Here is a 17,487-nt window from a genome sequence, read left to right as displayed (position 1 = left end):
TTGGATCATTTGAGGGTATTGTTATAAATGGCTGGACTACACAGTCCAACCAACAGTACTTGTTTTCCTACAATCCCTCCAATATTTTTCATTTCCCCAGTCTGATGGGTGTAAGGGATAACCTCTGAATTGCTTTCATTTCTGTGTTTTGGGGAATTTTTTCATGTGGCTATGGACTATCACTATTTTAAAGCTCTATAGATTGTTTCTGCACACCAGAAGTCCCTATAGCTGGGATTTAATGCCAAAAAAAAAATGCCCCTGGGTTCAGTCCTTGGCTGCTGCCTTCATCTGAAATGGAATCTCTTTCAGTCCTTTTATCTAATTCAGTCTTTCTGCTCCTTGTTGGTAGTGGCTTCTCCTTAGAGACTGCTGAACTGTGCAGCATTTATTCCCTTCTATTCAATAAAATGATGGACTGTCTTTATAGAAACCCCATTATTCTCTCCTTACTTTATAAACTTATAAAGTGTGTAAGTTGCCGTCTCTAAAGCCTCGATATGAATTCATGCTTCAGAAATCGGCCAGCTCCTTTGTTCCCCAAACATGAAAGTTCATCAGTAAAGCTGTCACCTTGCTGCAATTCTTGTTAATAGACTTGGGCGTCACCCTACCTGTTCGTTCCTATCTCAGTTTTTTTGAACTGAAATTATAACTATCTGTAAGACTTCCTTCAGTCTCTCTTTGCTGAGATGTTTGCTCGTTGTATCTTCTCCGTGTGAATGTAAAGATGCCGATGACGTCTTCCACCCAAACTTCACAAAGGAGTTCAGTGTCAAGACATCATCCCAGGCAGAGTTACTGTGTGAATATTACTATCAATGCCACGTTGGCTCCACGGAGATCTTTGTTCAAGTGTCTGTACCTGATGTGTGACTGAAACGCTCAGGCTTCCCTGGGAATGGATCATGTCTAGTTTTGACTTCTTGGTCCTTGCCAGATCCAACATCTGAGTAACTTGCTCTCAAAGTTAGTATCTTGTTCAGAAAGAATCCTTTCAAGTACTCAGAAATACAGAACTACGAAATGCCCTTTGGCAGCTGTGGAAGAATTTGGCTTCAGCTGAGCCTTTTAACGTGCCATTTCTAAAGCAATGGTCATTCTCCACGATGGCATGTCTTACGCTTTTACTACCTTTTTTTTATTCAGAGATGAAGGCCAATGCAGGCAAGTTCTAAAGGTCTGATAGTAAGATATTTTCAATATATTAAGCATGAATCGATAACATTTTTAGACACATCATGTGACTCATAATCATTTCTGCTGCCTTTGACTAATAAAATGTGGTTCTTACTGGCTCTTGAGTGCACTCTCAACTCATCTGGCCAAAGTCTGATGACTATATATAGACCTTTCATGACTATAGAGTACTATGCACTGGCAATACCCAGTGTTTCCTGGTACCATGTTTGGGATCAGTTACAGTCCAATCTGGTACGCAATTACAGTTTCAATTTCTGCTATTGTCTCAATAATAAGCTGTCTTCTAGGGAATGGAAGCTGAGTCTTAGCAATACTTCTTTGTTTTATTTTATTTTATTTTTTACTTGCATTACTTCCATTGGAAAAGAAAATGGCAAACCACTCCAGTATCCTTATCTAGAAAACCCCACAAGATAGCTATGACCTGTGGGGTTAGCAAGTCAGACACAATTGAACTGAAAAACAGAACAAAAATTACTTCCTGAGTCTTCCGTTTGCCACCTGCTCTTCCCCATTAGCAGCCACAAACAATTGAGGCAAAGAAAATTTGTTTAATGAAACAAGGTGTATATACCCTGATAGTATGCTCTCGTGAAAGTACCAAATTCTCAGCTGTGCTTCTTTGAGACGGAAGCCCAACCCCCCGAGTATCACTGAGAGCCTTTATTCCTTCCTCGGGCATCATCACTGTTTCGCTGTCAGGTGGCCTCAGGGATAGAGCATCCGTGTTCTCATGAGTCTTCTCTGACATATAATAGATAATAAGTTTATAGTGTTGTAAAGGATGAGCTTTGCAAAAAAGCAAGAAGCAAAGAGAACCCACGGGGCAGTGACAGAGCCAACATTCTACTCAGAACTCCCAGGAGCTGGAACTGGAGACTGAGGCAGTTGTTGACAGTTGGTAAACTCCATAGGAGGGAGAAGCTCCGTTGTCAGGATAAACCAGAGGATAACTGTCTGGTATTTCTGGGGTGGACCCAGAAAACCAGTAGTTCCTTTCCTTTGGCTGTCTTGATATTTCTTCCTGTTCCTACTGCTGATGCTACAGAGAAAGTAGATTTCTGCTGGTGCTGGCGACATCTCTCTGGGACTGCTGTCTGGAGCAAAGGACTCTTGGTTGTGAGATTTCTTTGGGGCCCTGTTGTCTTTGCCCCTACAAATCCCTCTTTAACCTTAATTACTCTTTTAATTAGTTAATTTAGGTTAATTTTAGAAAGTTTAGGATTTTAATATCTGTGGTGGGGTTCAAAGTAAGGTAGTCCCTGATTCCCTTCCCTTCTCTTTTTAGTTAAACTTTTATTTTACATATATAGCTTGTTTAACCCTTTCTTTTAACCCTCCCATTACAATAGGTAGCTAATATTGCACATTTATCTTTAGCAAATAGCATCTAACCTGGCACTTCCCAAGATAAATCAGAGTATTGATATCTGTTTACCATACATGAAATTGAGATGCTTACATATCCTCTTTGAACTTTTCAGTGATGGCTCTCTTCAAAGCCAGGAACTTCCCCAATGAATGAGAGAGAGAGTCTCCATGCCAGCTAGCTAGTGCATTAGGTTTATGGTGACTCTTTTGGCTCAAGACTTCTCCAAAACCCTCAGTATGCAGTACAAAAGGCTTTCTGGGATGCATGTATGAAGCAACTGATGAAGCCTGTGAAAGTTTTTCACATTTTCTAGCCAGGAACATCCAAGTGACTTCATTGGGGTTAGAGCAATTTGCCTTTCTTGTCCTTTTCCTTCTTGTGTTCTCTCCAGTACCATATACATGCGTGAGATAATTAAGTGGATTAGAAACCATAACATATTCTCACCAAGTTTGTGATTGTGACCTCCAAAGATGTGGCCAGTTAGATGTTCATTTATCTTGTTGAAAACTTATATGACCAAACACTTGACAGGAGCTCTACAAAACTGGCACTGGTCAATTGACCATTTTGGACCAGCTATTTTTAGTTAATTAATGAACACTTTCATCAACTTTCTTATTATTTAATTTTATTTTAAAATATTCAACCTAAGCTTCAATCTTTTCTTTAAATACTTTATAATCTTCCAAACTGTCCTGCTTCTCGGTTTCTCTTTGGACTTCTTTCTATTCTCTTCTGTAAACATTTTTTTCATGTCTCTTTCTTTTCAGGTTATTATTACTCTATTCTCCCTAAGCCTGCCTCCCAATAGGGAAAAAAAAAAACACCTTTGAACACATAAGCATAGCCAATTAAAAGAAATTCACAAAGTGGCCATGTCCAAAAAATGTGTATCTCTTTCTGTACCCTGCGCCCATCACCTGGCCATCAGGAAGTGAGTAGCATGTCTTATCATTTCTCTGGAATGATGACCTAGTTGGTCATTGCACTGATCAAAATTAAATCTTTCAAAATTGTTCATTGTCAAGATGTTGTTATATAATTTGTAATCTTAATTATGTTCATTTCAATTTTTATCAGTTCATATTATCATGATTCTCTAAAATAATTTTTCTCATCTCTGCTAACACTAATATTTCATTACATGCCTATACCATAACTTGACAATTTTACCTTTTCCCTTTCCATTCTTAGCAGCCTCCCCTCCCTATTTGTTTCTGTTTAATTTTATGTATTTCTACACCAAACTATTTGTATGTGTTCAATTCTCCCTTGTCCATTTCAGATAAAAGTGAGTTCATTTGAAATCTCTTCTTCCCATTCACCTGAAATATAACAAATACCACATCCCACCTTTCTTCTTCCTTTCTATCCTGTTTCCCCCCTTTTGCCCTTCCTCATTTTGTTTTTCCTCTTGAAACCTTCAGAACAGGACCAACCCACCTCTAGGTCCTTTATTTATTTATTAGATTGATTTTCTGAGAGGAATTTCTTCCCTCCCTATTAGAGTATTAACACCATATTATCAGACAGCTCCTTTCAATTACTCAAATGAATTTTCCATTATAGGATTCTCTTAACTCTTGTGTTTGCCTTTCCAAGCTCTTATTCAGTTCTGGTGTTTTCTTCAAGAATGCTTAAAAGTGCTCTGTTTCATTAAACATTCATCTTTTTCTTCTGGGATTATACTTAGCTTTTCAAGAAGTTATTCTTGCTTGGCACAATGCCTAAAATATAGTAGATACTTATTCAGTTGACTTGAAAGCCTATAGCTTCTGCTTTTTTGAAATATTGTATTCCTAGATATTTTCTGATTTATATAAGAAACTGCAAAGTCTTGTGTGAGCTAGTTAGTTGCTACTTGAACATCTTTCTGAATACTTGCAGTATCTTTCTTATTTATTTGTTAATTTGGTAAAAATAATTTTAGATTTTGTCTTTGACATTCCTGGAACTTTTCCTTATAGGATAATTTTCATGAGCTGATGTTAGATTCTTTCACTCTCACTTTGCTCTTTCTACAAAATTTTCATTTATACCTTTTTGAAATGTAGTGTCCAGGTTTGTTTGTTTGTTTGTTTTCCACAGAATCCAGCAATTCTTAAATTATCTCTTTTTGAGCTATTTTCTAGGAAAGTTTTTTTTTTGAGCTTTTCTTTCTTCAAAAAAATTTTTTTTTTTTTATTAAAACCCTTGCCTTCCATCTTGGAGTCAATACTGTGTATTGGCTCCAAGGCAGAAGAGTGGTAAGGGCTAGGCAATGGGGGTTAAGTGACTTGCCCAGGGTCACACAGCTAGGAAGTGGGTAAGGTCAGATTTGAACCTAGGACCTCCCGTCTCTAGGCCTGGTTTTCAATCCACTGAGCTACCCAGCTGCCCCCCTTCAAAAATTTTTAACTCACTAAAAACCAGTCTTCTCTTACACACACATCCTTTCCCTTTCTTTGAGAAAGAAAAGCAAAACCCCTGTTAGAAATATGAAAAATCAAGCATTTCTGCATTGACCATCTCAGAAATGAAAAGTCTCATGAGCCCTGTGAGTATTTCACCTCTCTACCAGGAAATGGGTAGCATTAGTCCCCTGGAATACTGGCTTGTAAGTCTTTGAAAATTGTTTGACTTTACAGTAGTTTTCTATCAATTGATTTCCTAGTTCACTTCATTCATCAGTTCATGCAATTGTTATTTCCCTGGAACTTTTTTTTTTAATAGCACAATAGTATTTCATCAGTATTCTCATCATTAACTTGTTCAATCATTCCATGACTAGTGGGCATCTTCAGGTTCCTATTCTTTGCTCCCATAAAAAGAGCTATAAATATGTTTGTGCATCCTTAATTAGTTTTGATTTTGAACAAATCCATCCCTTAAGTATTGCATCTCTATAATCCCTGCCTCCTTTCTCCCTTCTCAAATTTCCCTCTTATTTAATAACATTTAATGAGAAATTAAGTGAAATGTATTCCTGTGGCCCTACTCTGTGCTTTGATTAGTTTATGTAAGCAAGAGTCAAATGTCAGCTATTGCTTCCACCCCTTCCTACTTTTTTGTAGACTAATACTTACACACCCTGATTAGGTGATATAATTTCCCTTATCCTTCCTCTCCCTTTCTCCTCCCCAGCCAATATATTTCCTCCTCTTCCATTCTTCTTTTACAGTCATCAAGACATAACAGAACATAACTAGTTTTCTAATTATACTCCTTTTATTATCCCAAAGATAATAGATTTTAGAGGGAGCAAATATCATATCCCCATATTACAATATAAGCAGTTTATCCTTGTGCAATTCCTTGTTATTGTTCATTTGTGTTTACCTTTTTATGTTTCTCTTTATTCCTACTTTTGCATTTCAGAATTCCTACTTAGCTCTGGACTTTTTATAAGGAATTTTCGGAAGTCCTTTTTCATTCAAGGCTCATGTCTATCACCCCATGATTATTGCTTATTTTCCCCCTAGTAATTTTTTATTGTACTTTTCCCCAATTACATGAAAAAAATTTTTAACAATTTTTTTTTTATATTCTGTGATCCAAATTCTCTTCGTTTCTCCCTCCATCCTTTCCCTCCCTCCCCGTGACAGCAGATAATCTGATATAGTGTTATCCATACAATACATATTTACATATTTGTCATGTTGTGGAAAACACATGTTGCATATACAAGAAAAAGCTCATAAAGGAAATAAAAGTGAAAATGGTTTGTTATTTTTTTCCCTGCATTCAGACTCCACTGGTTCCTTCTATGGTGATGGAGAGCAAAAAAAAAAAAGTAGGAATGAAGAGAAACATAAAAAGATAAGCATCATGGGTCCCTTGGAGCGGTCTTAGATCCTTGCATTGCTGATAAACGTTAAGTCATTCAGTTGATCATTATACAAAATTGTTGTTACTGTGTACAATATTCTCCTGGCTCTGCTCGCTTCATTTTGCACCAGTTCATATGTCTTTCCAGGTTTTTCTTTTTAAATTTTTATTTAATTAGATGATTTAGAATAATTTTTCATGGTTACAAGATTCATGTTCCTTCCCTTCCCTCCCCTGACCCCCTCCTGTATCTCATGTGCAATATTACTGGGTTGAACATGTGCCATCAATCAAGACCCATTTCATTATGAGCATTTGCATTATACACCCTGATTAGGTGATCTGATTTCCCCTATCCTTCCTCTCCCTTTCTCCTCCCCAGCCAATAGATTTCGTGTGGGTGATCTTTTAGAGTCCACTTTCCCAGTCGTAGCCCCACCGACCCATGTGATCAAGCAGTTTTTTTCCTTGTGTTTCTTTTCCCACCGTTTTCCTGGTTTTTCTGAAATTGTCCTGTTTGCCATTTGCCACAGCGACAATCATACACCACAGCTTGTTCAGCCCTTCTCAGCTGACGGACATCCTCCCAGTTTCCATTTCTTTGCCACCACAAGAGAGGCTGCTGTACACTCTGGCACAGACAGGTCCTTTGCCCATTTCTTTGACACCTTTGGGATACAGACTAGTCGGGGTACGGCTGGCCAAAGGGTATGTACACTTGTATGTGCCTTTGAACATGGCTCCACATTGTTCTCGAGTGGTTGTATCAGCTCACAGCTGCACCAACACTGTATGTGTCCCAATTTTTCAACATCCTGCCCAACATTTTTTTTGGTCCTATTAGTCAATTTGGTGAATGTGAGGAAGTATCTCAGAATGGTTTTAATTTGCATTTCTCTAATCAGTAGTGATCTGAAGCATTTTTATATAACTATGGATGGTTTAATTTCTTTATATGAGAACTGCCTGTTGGAATAAGGAACCAGCCTCCACTGCAAAAGAGGAAAAAAGCTTAGAATACAGTATTCCCAAAAGGTAAAGAATGTGGGTTTACAATAAAGAATAACTTTTTAAATAAAATTGAGCATGATTATATGGGGTTGATTGATTAGACAGCAGGTCAAAGGGTATGAATAGGCAGTTCTCATGTAAAGAAATTAATCGGCGTCACCCTTTACAACATCTCTCAAATGTGCCCCTTTCTCTCCTCTGAAATGGCCTCCACCCTGGTACAAGCCCCCATCAACCCCAAGTCTGGACTGCCATAATAGCCTGCTGGTAGGTCTGCTTGCCTGAAGTCTCCCCCTGCTCTACACTCCATCCAGCCACCAAAGTAATTTTCCTGAAGTACAGATTCCAGCATGCCACTCCTCCTCGGACTCAAGGATCAGATATGGAATCCTCTGACCTTCAAAGCCCTTCATACCCTCCTCCTTTTTGACCTTTCCAGCCTTCTTGCATCTTACTCCCCGGCACATGCCCCGATCTGCTGACACCAGCCCTCTGTGACTGTCCCGCAAACAAGCTGCAGCACTTTCTGTCTGTCTTCAGTGTCTGGCTTATTCTCCTTCCTTTTCTCCATCTTCTTGACTTCCTTTAAGTCTCGATGAAAATTTTCATCTTCTACTGGAAGTCTTTCCCAATCCCCTGTCTAGTGTCTTCCTTCTCTTAATTTACTATTTATTTTGCATAAAGGTTGTTTGTACATACTTGTTTGCTTGTTGCCTCCCCTGTGACACTGTGAACGCAAGGGTGGTGGCTGTGTTTTGCTTCTTTTTATCTTCTCAAAATTCAGTTCAGTGCCTGGCACAGAGTATTAATAAATGTTTGTTGGAGGACAAGAGTATCATCATATTTATGCATCATAACCTGTTTAGCCAGCCATTCTCCAATATGTGGCGGATTCCCACTCTTTGTCATGTCAAAAAAAGCTATAAAAGTTTTTGTACATACTTTGAGTTTATTTTGATTAGGGCTGATCCCCCCCCATCATCTACCCTCCTCCCAACTCTCCTTTTCCTGTTGAGTGAAACATATGTCTAATCCCAACCTGTCTTGATTAATTTCTCTTAACTTCTTCCATTTTCCCTCTCCACAGTGTATTCCTCTTTCCTTTTCTCTCCATTCTTTTCTCAAGATCGAGAGATAACAGAACTGCTCCTAAGCTTTGTCAAGTTAGACTTCCTCTACAACCTTTTCTGATGAGAAGGCTCAGAAAGGACACATGTATCATCTTCCCATTATTGAAGCACTTTATCCTTATCCATTATCAGTGTTTATTCATGTTCATCATTTTGTTTCTTTTTGCTTTGGGATTTATATTTCACAATTTTTCTATAGCTCTGATCTGATTATGAATATTTAGCAACCTTCTATTTCTTTAGAAACCTATTTTTCTCCTGTAGTAGTATACTCAATTTTGCTGGGTAATTTATTCTTGACTATAAACACATATCCATTGCCTTCGGGAATACTGTCTTCTAACTTCTCTGCATCCTTTATATCTGCTGCTCTTTGGTACTTGAATTCATTCTTTCTGGCTCATAGTATATCTTCTTTGACCTGAAAATTCTGGATTTGGGCTATTATGTTTCTAGATTTTTTCATTTTAGGTTTCTTTTGAGAAAAGGCGTATAGATTCTCCTACCTTCACGTTGGCATCTAGTTCTAAGAGATCTAGAGACATAAGATATCCAGATCCATTTTTGTTTGAAGTGATCAGATGGTTCAATGATAGACCCGTGTAATGGGTAAAGATTTGGACTGGGCATAGAATAGCGGCTAAAAAGCTAGAAGACATCTGAGGTAGATAAAATGCATAGTTTGTTGTAAAGTATTCGAGGACCTATTTTCAACTTTGTGTAGTCTGTGAGGGCAGAAGAAATGGAAATCGCCCGTCATGATGCTTGCCAAAATGGAGATGAGCTCTACGGGCTGGCCTTCATGCTGACCTGGCATTCTCGAAGTTCTGCAAGTATCATGCGGCAGCGAATCGCCCTCCAATGTCTGCCGCAAGTGGGACTGCCTGAGATGGAGATATTTAGGAGGAGGAATGAGACCGTTCCAGAGAAGACAGAGAAGGACTCAGCTGGGCAGATGGCTGTCAGGATGGCTTGAGCTAAACAATTATTTAACGAAGGTTGTAATAAGAAACATTAACTCTTGATGTTTAGGCAATTGCTGGGAAAATGAAAAGTTTTTGAACCACGAATTGAAGGTACAGCAAGTAACACAGCTAAGAACAACTCAGTTTTGACTTTCAATACATCTTCTCGTGTTCGGGCCACAGAGGCAAACCGGCAGAGCCCATAAACGGCCCAGGTTTGGGGGCACAAAACACAGCTGTTGAAGGATGGACAACCTCTTCCCTTGGGCCAAAGGAACAGAGGACACAAGGGTGACCCAAGAGCAGCCGCCCATGTGCGGATACACTGGGACTGGGGGCTCAGGTCATGCAGCTTCAGGAGACGCAGACATGGAAGTAGATGCTGAAGAGCCCGACTTTGGCGACTCTGCAGGGGCAGCAGAACGCTCAGCGCAAGGACGCCCGAGTGGCCCGGGGGACTCCGTGAGCCCATTTGGGACTTTCCTGGCAAAGATACTGCAGTGGTTTGCCTTTTCCTTCTCTAGCTTATGGAGAGATGAGGAAACGGAAACAAACGGGGCCAAGAGACTTGCCCAGGGCCACACAGCTGATAAGCATCTGAGGCCACATTCAAAGGGGTCTCCCTAACTCACCTGCCGCCTCACTGCCCAGTGAAGCCAGTCAGGGGGTGAGCAGGGCGCCCCCTCACCCAGCATTTTCATGGGACTGAGCGCCCTTATCATCACCCGAGTATGAGAGTATTTAGGGCCAGAGTCTGCCCAAGGATGAGCTATGGACTGTTTTCATAGCAGCATGACGGAAAGGGCAATATTTGCGGTTTTGACAGTTGCCTGGTTTCGCACAGATGGGGTCTTCGCTGCCCTCCTGCCCACTCAGACACTCTCCAGCCACATTAAAAATGCGGATTGAGGAGGGTTGTTGTTCCTGTTGTTTTAATTTGATAGAGGAGGGCAAACGTGGAATGTGTCCGATAATCATCCTTGGGCCACCCAGCCCATCAAGCGCAGCCGGAGCTCCGGAGAGCTCTTTCTCTCACATTCACGAGTCTCTTCTTGCCTTTGAGGCAGAAGGCAGAGGAAAGTGAGCGGAGGTTTGAGAATGATTTTTGAAGCAAAGGGCAATTGAGTTCCATTTCCAGTTAAAATCCTGGCAGCTCCAACCAGGGCTATTTTGATTAGATTCAGCAACAAGGCAGTTGGTACAGCGGACAAGATTTGGAGTGAGGAAGACCTGGGTGGAATTCCCAGCTCTGCCATGTCCTGCCTGTGGGCAAGTCCTTCTGGGGCTCATCAATCAATAAAATCCTCATCTCTAAAATGGCCCCTTACTCTGTGAGCCTCACGTGGACTCTTTATACCCCAAACTCCTCTAAGGTCTTTTTAACCTTCAAAAGTTGAAGCGTTGCGAGATTTTCCTTTTACTTTAAAAAATAAGTTGGAATAAGTAAAACTGATTGGGTGGACCAGACGGCACCTGGGATTTCCATGTAAAAAAGATAAATGCTAATTTAAGGGAGAAAAATCGGTTGTTTGGGTTAGTTGAAAAAGCTTGGATTTGGCAATAAAGGGTAACAAGTTGGGGAAAGATTTTTAAGAAATCTCAAGATCCTTTTTCCCCCCACTAGGTCCTAGAGAGCAGGTTGCTAGACAGAGAAGGGAAGGGATCATGATGACTAGATCACTGTCTCAGGTGGTGGATGAACCCAGAAATCTCCCTAAGCTTCAAATTTAGGTTAGGGAAAAGTGGAGTCACAGCTCTTTACTCTTGTGGCCCAGCCACCACGGACACCCTCCCCCTCCGTCCTTTGAGATACCTGGATCTAACTGCAGCCAGAAACATTTCTGAGAAAACCTTGATTTCTAAAGCTAGTAATAAGACGAGCAGCGTGAATGAGCCATAAAAACACCCAAGACTTAGAAGGACGGCGCTGACTCAAGTTCAAGGAATGTGAGCACAGATGTCTCCTTTTAAAGTTACAGATGGCACTCAGGGCCGAGTTTCCTTTAAAGTATCTCTTCACAGTAACCCTATTTTGGAACAGGCAAGTGAGTCGGTTTCCTTTAGGGGCCAACAAAAAGGAGTCTAAAAAGCAACTTCTCTCTCGTCTTCTGGCCCCCTCCTGCTTTAGGGCTGGGTCCAAAAGAAGGTCCATTTGACTGCCCGTGTTTGAGTGAGGCTCTTGCAGAGGGGCCATGATGAATGGAAATCTCACACAACAGGAACACCAGCACGCCAGTATCAGGGCCAAGGAAAATAGCCACATACATTTCGGTTAGAGGGATGGACTGTATGTTATACAATCCATAGTCATAGGTTTTTGACCCAAGGCAGAAGTAAGGTTGTGGAGTAGCACTTTATAACAGCGCTTGGTCGAGCCTGTATTCTTTTATCTCGTCATCATCGTTTTGAAAAACGACGGGAACGTGGAGGGCCAGGAAGACCCGCATTCAGATCCCACCTCAGACTCCTAGCTGTGCCCTGGATGCTTTGTCCTGGGGGCAGAGAAGAAGCTGAGCTGGTGCAGGGAGTTTCCCTACCCAAACCAAAGCCATTATAGCTCTGCTCTCTATCCCTAATTGTATCTTTCTGACCTCTGCAGGCCTCAGCACTCAGTGATTAATGCCATTAGGAAACTTTTTTTCTTAAATTTATAAACACTAAAATATTGTCAGAGGAAAAGTTTCATGAAGAGAACCAGCGAGGGAGGCTGGGGTAAAGCTACTAAAACTTTTTTTTTTTCCCTTGGAAGGCAAAATCATTTGAGATTCCTGATTCCATGAGGAAGAACATTCCTCACATTTGTTCCCACTGGACAAATTCTTCAGGGTTTTTCCTCCCCCTCTGGGTAACGCGGGGACAGCACAGTCTTTTCTGCTTGATTTTTTTCTCCTGTCTCAAGTGTAATGAGCAGGGGCGGCCTCCTTTCACGGCCCCCTTCTTCAACAGAAAATGCGCTTTATCACTTGCCCAAATGCCTACGGTAGGACCAACATGCTCCCCTGCAACAGATAGATCTTCTTTTCTCAGAAAATGGGGCCCCGAAACAGAGCTGCTAATGAGCAGCCAGCTGAGGGACATAGGTCAGGGCGAGCTGGTTTTGGTAGACACTGACGACCGCCGCGTCCATTTTGCCATGTGCTTGAAAGAGTGCAGAGAGGCCCCCGGTGGCCTCCATCCGGAGGCAGACTGAGTATTCTGAAAGCCCATTGAAGCTGTTTGGCTGCAGTAAAATCAGACTTGGTCCAACCTAGGATTTGCTGAGGTTAGCAGGCAGCTGTGGGGATGCTCAGGAAGACAGAGTAGGCAGTCCACCATGTTTCACAACTCTAAGAAATGGGTGGAGGTCCGAGAGTGGAAGAAAACATGAGCCTGTGAGCTCCCATCAGAATGAGAAGGCGATATGGGCTGGGTTTGGTGAAAGATTTCTTCTTACATCTTTCCAAGAGGGAAAAAAGTACTACTGAATGACATTATAACTAAGTAGTGACATCAGTTGTTTTTTTAACGCTTTTAATTTCCTACAAAAAAGACCACTAGATCCTATTCCGGCTCTGCCACTGTCTACCAGCAGACAGTACTTAACCTTCCTATGTATTAGTCTACTTATTACAAAATGAAATATTTGGAATTGATGACCTCTAAGGTATTCTGGCCATGCTTTGAATTGGAATTAAGCCAACTGACGATGTTCATATTCCTTAGGACTGATATTTCTTTATCTGAAACCACTGACCTGCTCTGTAACTGGTCCCTTCATTGATTTCGGTGACTTTCCTTCCCTCAGATGTAGCAGCATTATTTTTTAATGAAAATATTTTTTCAATGATTAAAAATCTATTTTCTTTCCCATCTACCTCTCCCCAACTCCACTGGAGAGCAAAGAAAAAGGAAACTTTAGCCAAACCGTGCAGTCAGTGAAGCAAATAAAAATCACACACACACACTGAGGTAAGTCCCGTCTCATCATCCCTCTGTCATTGTGGTCAGACGGAGCATTGCTTGTCTTCATCGTGTTAAATTGCTCTTCCGGCTTTTTTTCATTTTATGCTATATCAAGTGGAGCTTCATAGACTTCTCTGAAATGATCCCTTTTGTCATGTCTTATGGTCAGTTGATCAAAATAATTTATTATAAGTCAAGACATTTACGTACTAGAGATACAAATACAAAAAAAAGGAAAACAGTCCTTGTCCTCAAAGAGCTTGTAATTTAACGAATTAGATTAGCATAAAATCTTGTGGCACAATCATATTCCATTATAATCACATATTCTAACAAATTAATGGGTTAACAAGAACAGTTGCTACAAACATTTTTGCATGTGGGTCAATGAGCACTGCTTTATAAAGAGCTCCCAGGGGCCAGGCACTCAGCACTAGGGATTGCAAGAAAGGCAAAAAGATAGCAAAGGGGAAACAACTGTGCGCAAATAATTTAGGCAGGACAAACAAGTAATCAAAAAAGGGAAGTTACTGGAATTTAGAGAAATCGAGAAATTGCCTTCAGAATGGAGGGCGGAGGGAGGGATTCACTGGGATGGTCCTGCTTGCTCCCGTAGCTCTGAAGCTCTTGAGGCACAGGGACTGTGACTCTATTGACTAGTCTTAGTTATACCCATTTTGGGGTGGTTTGAAAAGAAGTCCTTTAATTCTATGTAGTCAAAACTGTCTATTTTCTTCTCTCTCGCCCATCCCTCGTTCGGGTATGAACAGCACCGACATCCACAAGTCTGAAAGGGACCTTGATTGGCTCCTACTAAGCTATGGGGAGCTTCCTGTGGAAGGTGGGGTGTGTCGGGAGGAGCCAAGTATCTGCCTTCGCCTGTGTGATGATGGCTTGTGAGACCTTTCGGTGTCTGGCTGGCAGACGGCTGAGGCTCCTTCTTGTTTACTTCCTGTTTCTCACTTCCTTGGAGATGCCTCTCCTGATGACTCGCATCCTTGTTTTTCCTAGTTCTATAGTGGTCCTCTGACTATGCAGTGCAGCAGAAATGGCTCTGAGCGGACACTCTTTGGGATGTGCGCTCTCTGGGCATCCCGGCACTAAGTACAGGCCCGACACGTGCAGGGATGTTGCTCTCTCTGTTCTGGATCTCCCCAACGTAGCTACCAGGGCTGTATGTGAATCCCGGAAGGAAGGAGCGGGTCGGGAGCTCTTCCTCTTCTTATTTTTTTTCAAAGTATTTTTCTGAGGTCTGATGGCCACGTCTGGGAGTCTCCCTTCATGCTGTACCTTTCTCGGCTCCCCTCAGGGGGGTTGCTACATGCTCCCTCCCCAAACGGGCCTCTCTCAGCTTTTCTCCTAAATAGTCTTTTCTTTCTCTGGAATCTTTTTTTTCTCCGTAACTTCCACAGTGCCCACAGACCTACCTGTGGCCTCTGGGCAGATGACTTTGGTCTCCCAGGCTCCCTGCCTCAGATGCGTTCTCTCCCCACCATATTTCCCACCACCGACTCTGACTCTTCTCTCTCCCTCATGCCACATTGTGGCATCTCTCATCTCATCATCTTTCCTTCTGCAGCATCGTCTCTCAGGATCCTGCTAAGCTGGCTGGAACCCAGATTTCTGGGCTCAGTGGGCCCCCAGCACTGTGTGTTCTAGCCAGCCTGGTCTTCTCTGTCCCTCGGTCTCTGTCCTGGGCCACCTCTCCCCCCAGTACCTCACCTGCTCCTCCTTTAAGCCAGGGTTCACACCTCCTACAGGAAGCCTTCCCTAATCTCAAACTTCTGGGGTCTGCCCTCCCAAACGACTTTGTGCAGATTTGTATTTATTCCCTTCATGTCTGTGTTACATATTTATTCATCTACGTACTTGCTGTCTCCCCCTTAGAGTCTCAGCTCCTCAGCCTGGCACACAGCAGTGACGGATTCTCTCGTCTTGTCACCACGAGCTGTGAAGTTTAACTAATTTTACTGTGGCTACAAACTCGGAGGCAACCCCTTCCTACCCAAACGATCATCACAATACGTGCTTTGTTCTGTAACACTGCAGTTCCTGCAGGAGGTCTCTTGCCAGCTTTCCTGTCCTGGGGGTTTCCATGCCAAGACGCTCCCATCTGGATTTAGCGCGGGCAATGAGATTCAGAAACTCATCGATTATTTCATCAGTTTGAGTGATCTGAAATAGAAGCAAAACAGAAAGCCAAATGTAAAAACTTCCTAGACAAACTAGCTGCCTTTTAACTAGTTGCAGTATTTGTTTCTATCTCTGAAAAAGAGCAACATGGCAAAGGATCTTGTTCCGTATTTTGTTTTTAAAATGAAGACTCCCAGGAACAGTACAAAACCGGCCAAGTCATTCTCTGACCATCACCCTCTCCTGTGGAAAGCTGTCGCTTTGGACTGGGATGGACTCACAAAAGGCTACATACAAATGAGAGAAAAACGTTTGTGGGCATTTCGGATTATCTGCCATTGGAAAGCCAGAGGAATGGCTTCTTACCTTGCAGAAAGTTCAAACCTAGATGAGATGGGGAAGATGTTGAAAGTAGAAGGAAAAATTCTGCCTATTTCCATGCAAGCCTTAAACAGGATATTTTTAGGCTAATGACTCACCTGTGGTCATGGCTTAGGACATGTCCAAGATTTCTAACACGCTAACCATCTGGGAAGCAAGAAACTCAGACATGTTTATTCTATATAATAGAGCCCAGAGGACTAACTGGTTCTGTTTGTGCCTGAAAGCATTTTCCTATGTCAATTAGTGGGAGGAAAAAAACATAAAAAAAAAGAAAGAAAATCTAAATTCAGCTGTGGGGGAGATTAATGGGAGGACATGATCTCCAGACACAGAAATAAAATAGGAAGTCCTGGGTTTGGAAAAGACTGATTTCTGTATGTGATGTTTTGTGCAATTAAATTCTCAATCACAGAAATCTGGGACAGTAACATCCTTATCACAACTCTGGGTCTCAGGGCTGCCCCTTCCTCTGGCCCTTCAACAATAAGCGTCCACGGCAAGCAACACCTCTGCTGGTGTGAGTTCATGTGAAAAAGCACAGGACAGTTGAAAATAACCCTGGGATCTACAGTCAGAGGCCTTGAGTTCAAATCCCATCTCTGTCACCTGTGAGATTTCAGGCTAGTCGCTTAGCATCTCTTGGATTCAGTTTTATCTTTTAAATGAGAGCCGACCTTGATGCCCCTTGCTGTCCTCACGAGCTCTACCTGTGATCTTTTCAGCTCTCAATCTATGAGCTGGATCCTTAAATGTAAAGTTGCACTAGAAGAGAGCAATTTCCCAGTGAATCTGGAACCTCGCAGTCTTCTTATGTGCATGCGCATGTGGCAATGCTATTAGACGGTCTTCATCACCTCACACAGCCTCCTCTCAGGGCACTGTCCTCGCCACACGTTCTCCAATCTCTAGAAGTTTATGTCCCGAAATGGAGCTTCTGCACTTGTCAGTCTGACTGCGAGGGAAAAGGGGGGGCTGGATTGGAACTAGCTTTGCCTCTGAGAGCGTGGGCCCCAGTTCAGTATAGGACGGAGCTCCAGAGAACTTCTATTCATCTCCTAGGCAAGGTATCCCAAGGAGACTGAAGATGCAAAGAAACGTCCTGCACAGCCCAACATATTCACTGCCCAGCTCTTTATGGAAGAAAGGAAGGAACTAGAAACTAAGCAAGTACCCATTGATTGGAGAATGGCTGAATAAATCATGATACATGAATGGAATATGACTGTAGCATAAAAAATGGTGAATATGAAGGGCCAGAGAAACAGGGGACGATTTAGATGAACTAATATAGAAGGAAGAAGAATTAAGAAAACATCAATAGCAGCCCCTTTGGTAATGGCAAAGAATCAGGAACTCAGAGAAGTGTCCATCATTGAGTTGAACAAACTATGGTGTATGAATATGATGGAATCTGTTATGCTGTAAGAAATGATGAAAGGGATGAATTCAGAAAAAAACAACCTAGTTAGACTTATAGGAATTGATGCCATGTGAAGAGGCAGAGTCAGGAGAAAAATGTTTTCTACGTCCAGAAAGG

General features: G+C 41.9%; 1 protein-coding gene across 2 annotated transcripts in view; it reads right to left on the bottom strand.

The window, feature by feature from the left end:
- Window positions 1–13,593: 13,593 nt before the first annotated feature.
- FANCC (FA complementation group C) overlaps window positions 13,594–17,487 on the bottom strand; it is a 223,763-nt gene continuing 219,869 nt past the window's right edge. For both annotated transcript variants that reach the window (XM_007497923.3, XM_007497925.2), the window contains one exon: window positions 13,594–15,608. In XM_007497923.3, the coding sequence (XP_007497985.1) occupies window positions 15,450–15,608 (159 nt within the window). In that variant the 3' untranslated portion in view covers window positions 13,594–15,449. The remainder of the gene's footprint in view (window positions 15,609–17,487) is intronic.

This window comes from Monodelphis domestica, chromosome 7, assembly GCF_027887165.1.
Source record: "Monodelphis domestica isolate mMonDom1 chromosome 7, mMonDom1.pri, whole genome shotgun sequence".
NCBI lineage: Eukaryota > Metazoa > Chordata > Mammalia > Didelphimorphia > Didelphidae > Monodelphis > Monodelphis domestica.
This window is presented reverse-complemented; position numbering and strand designations above follow the sequence as displayed.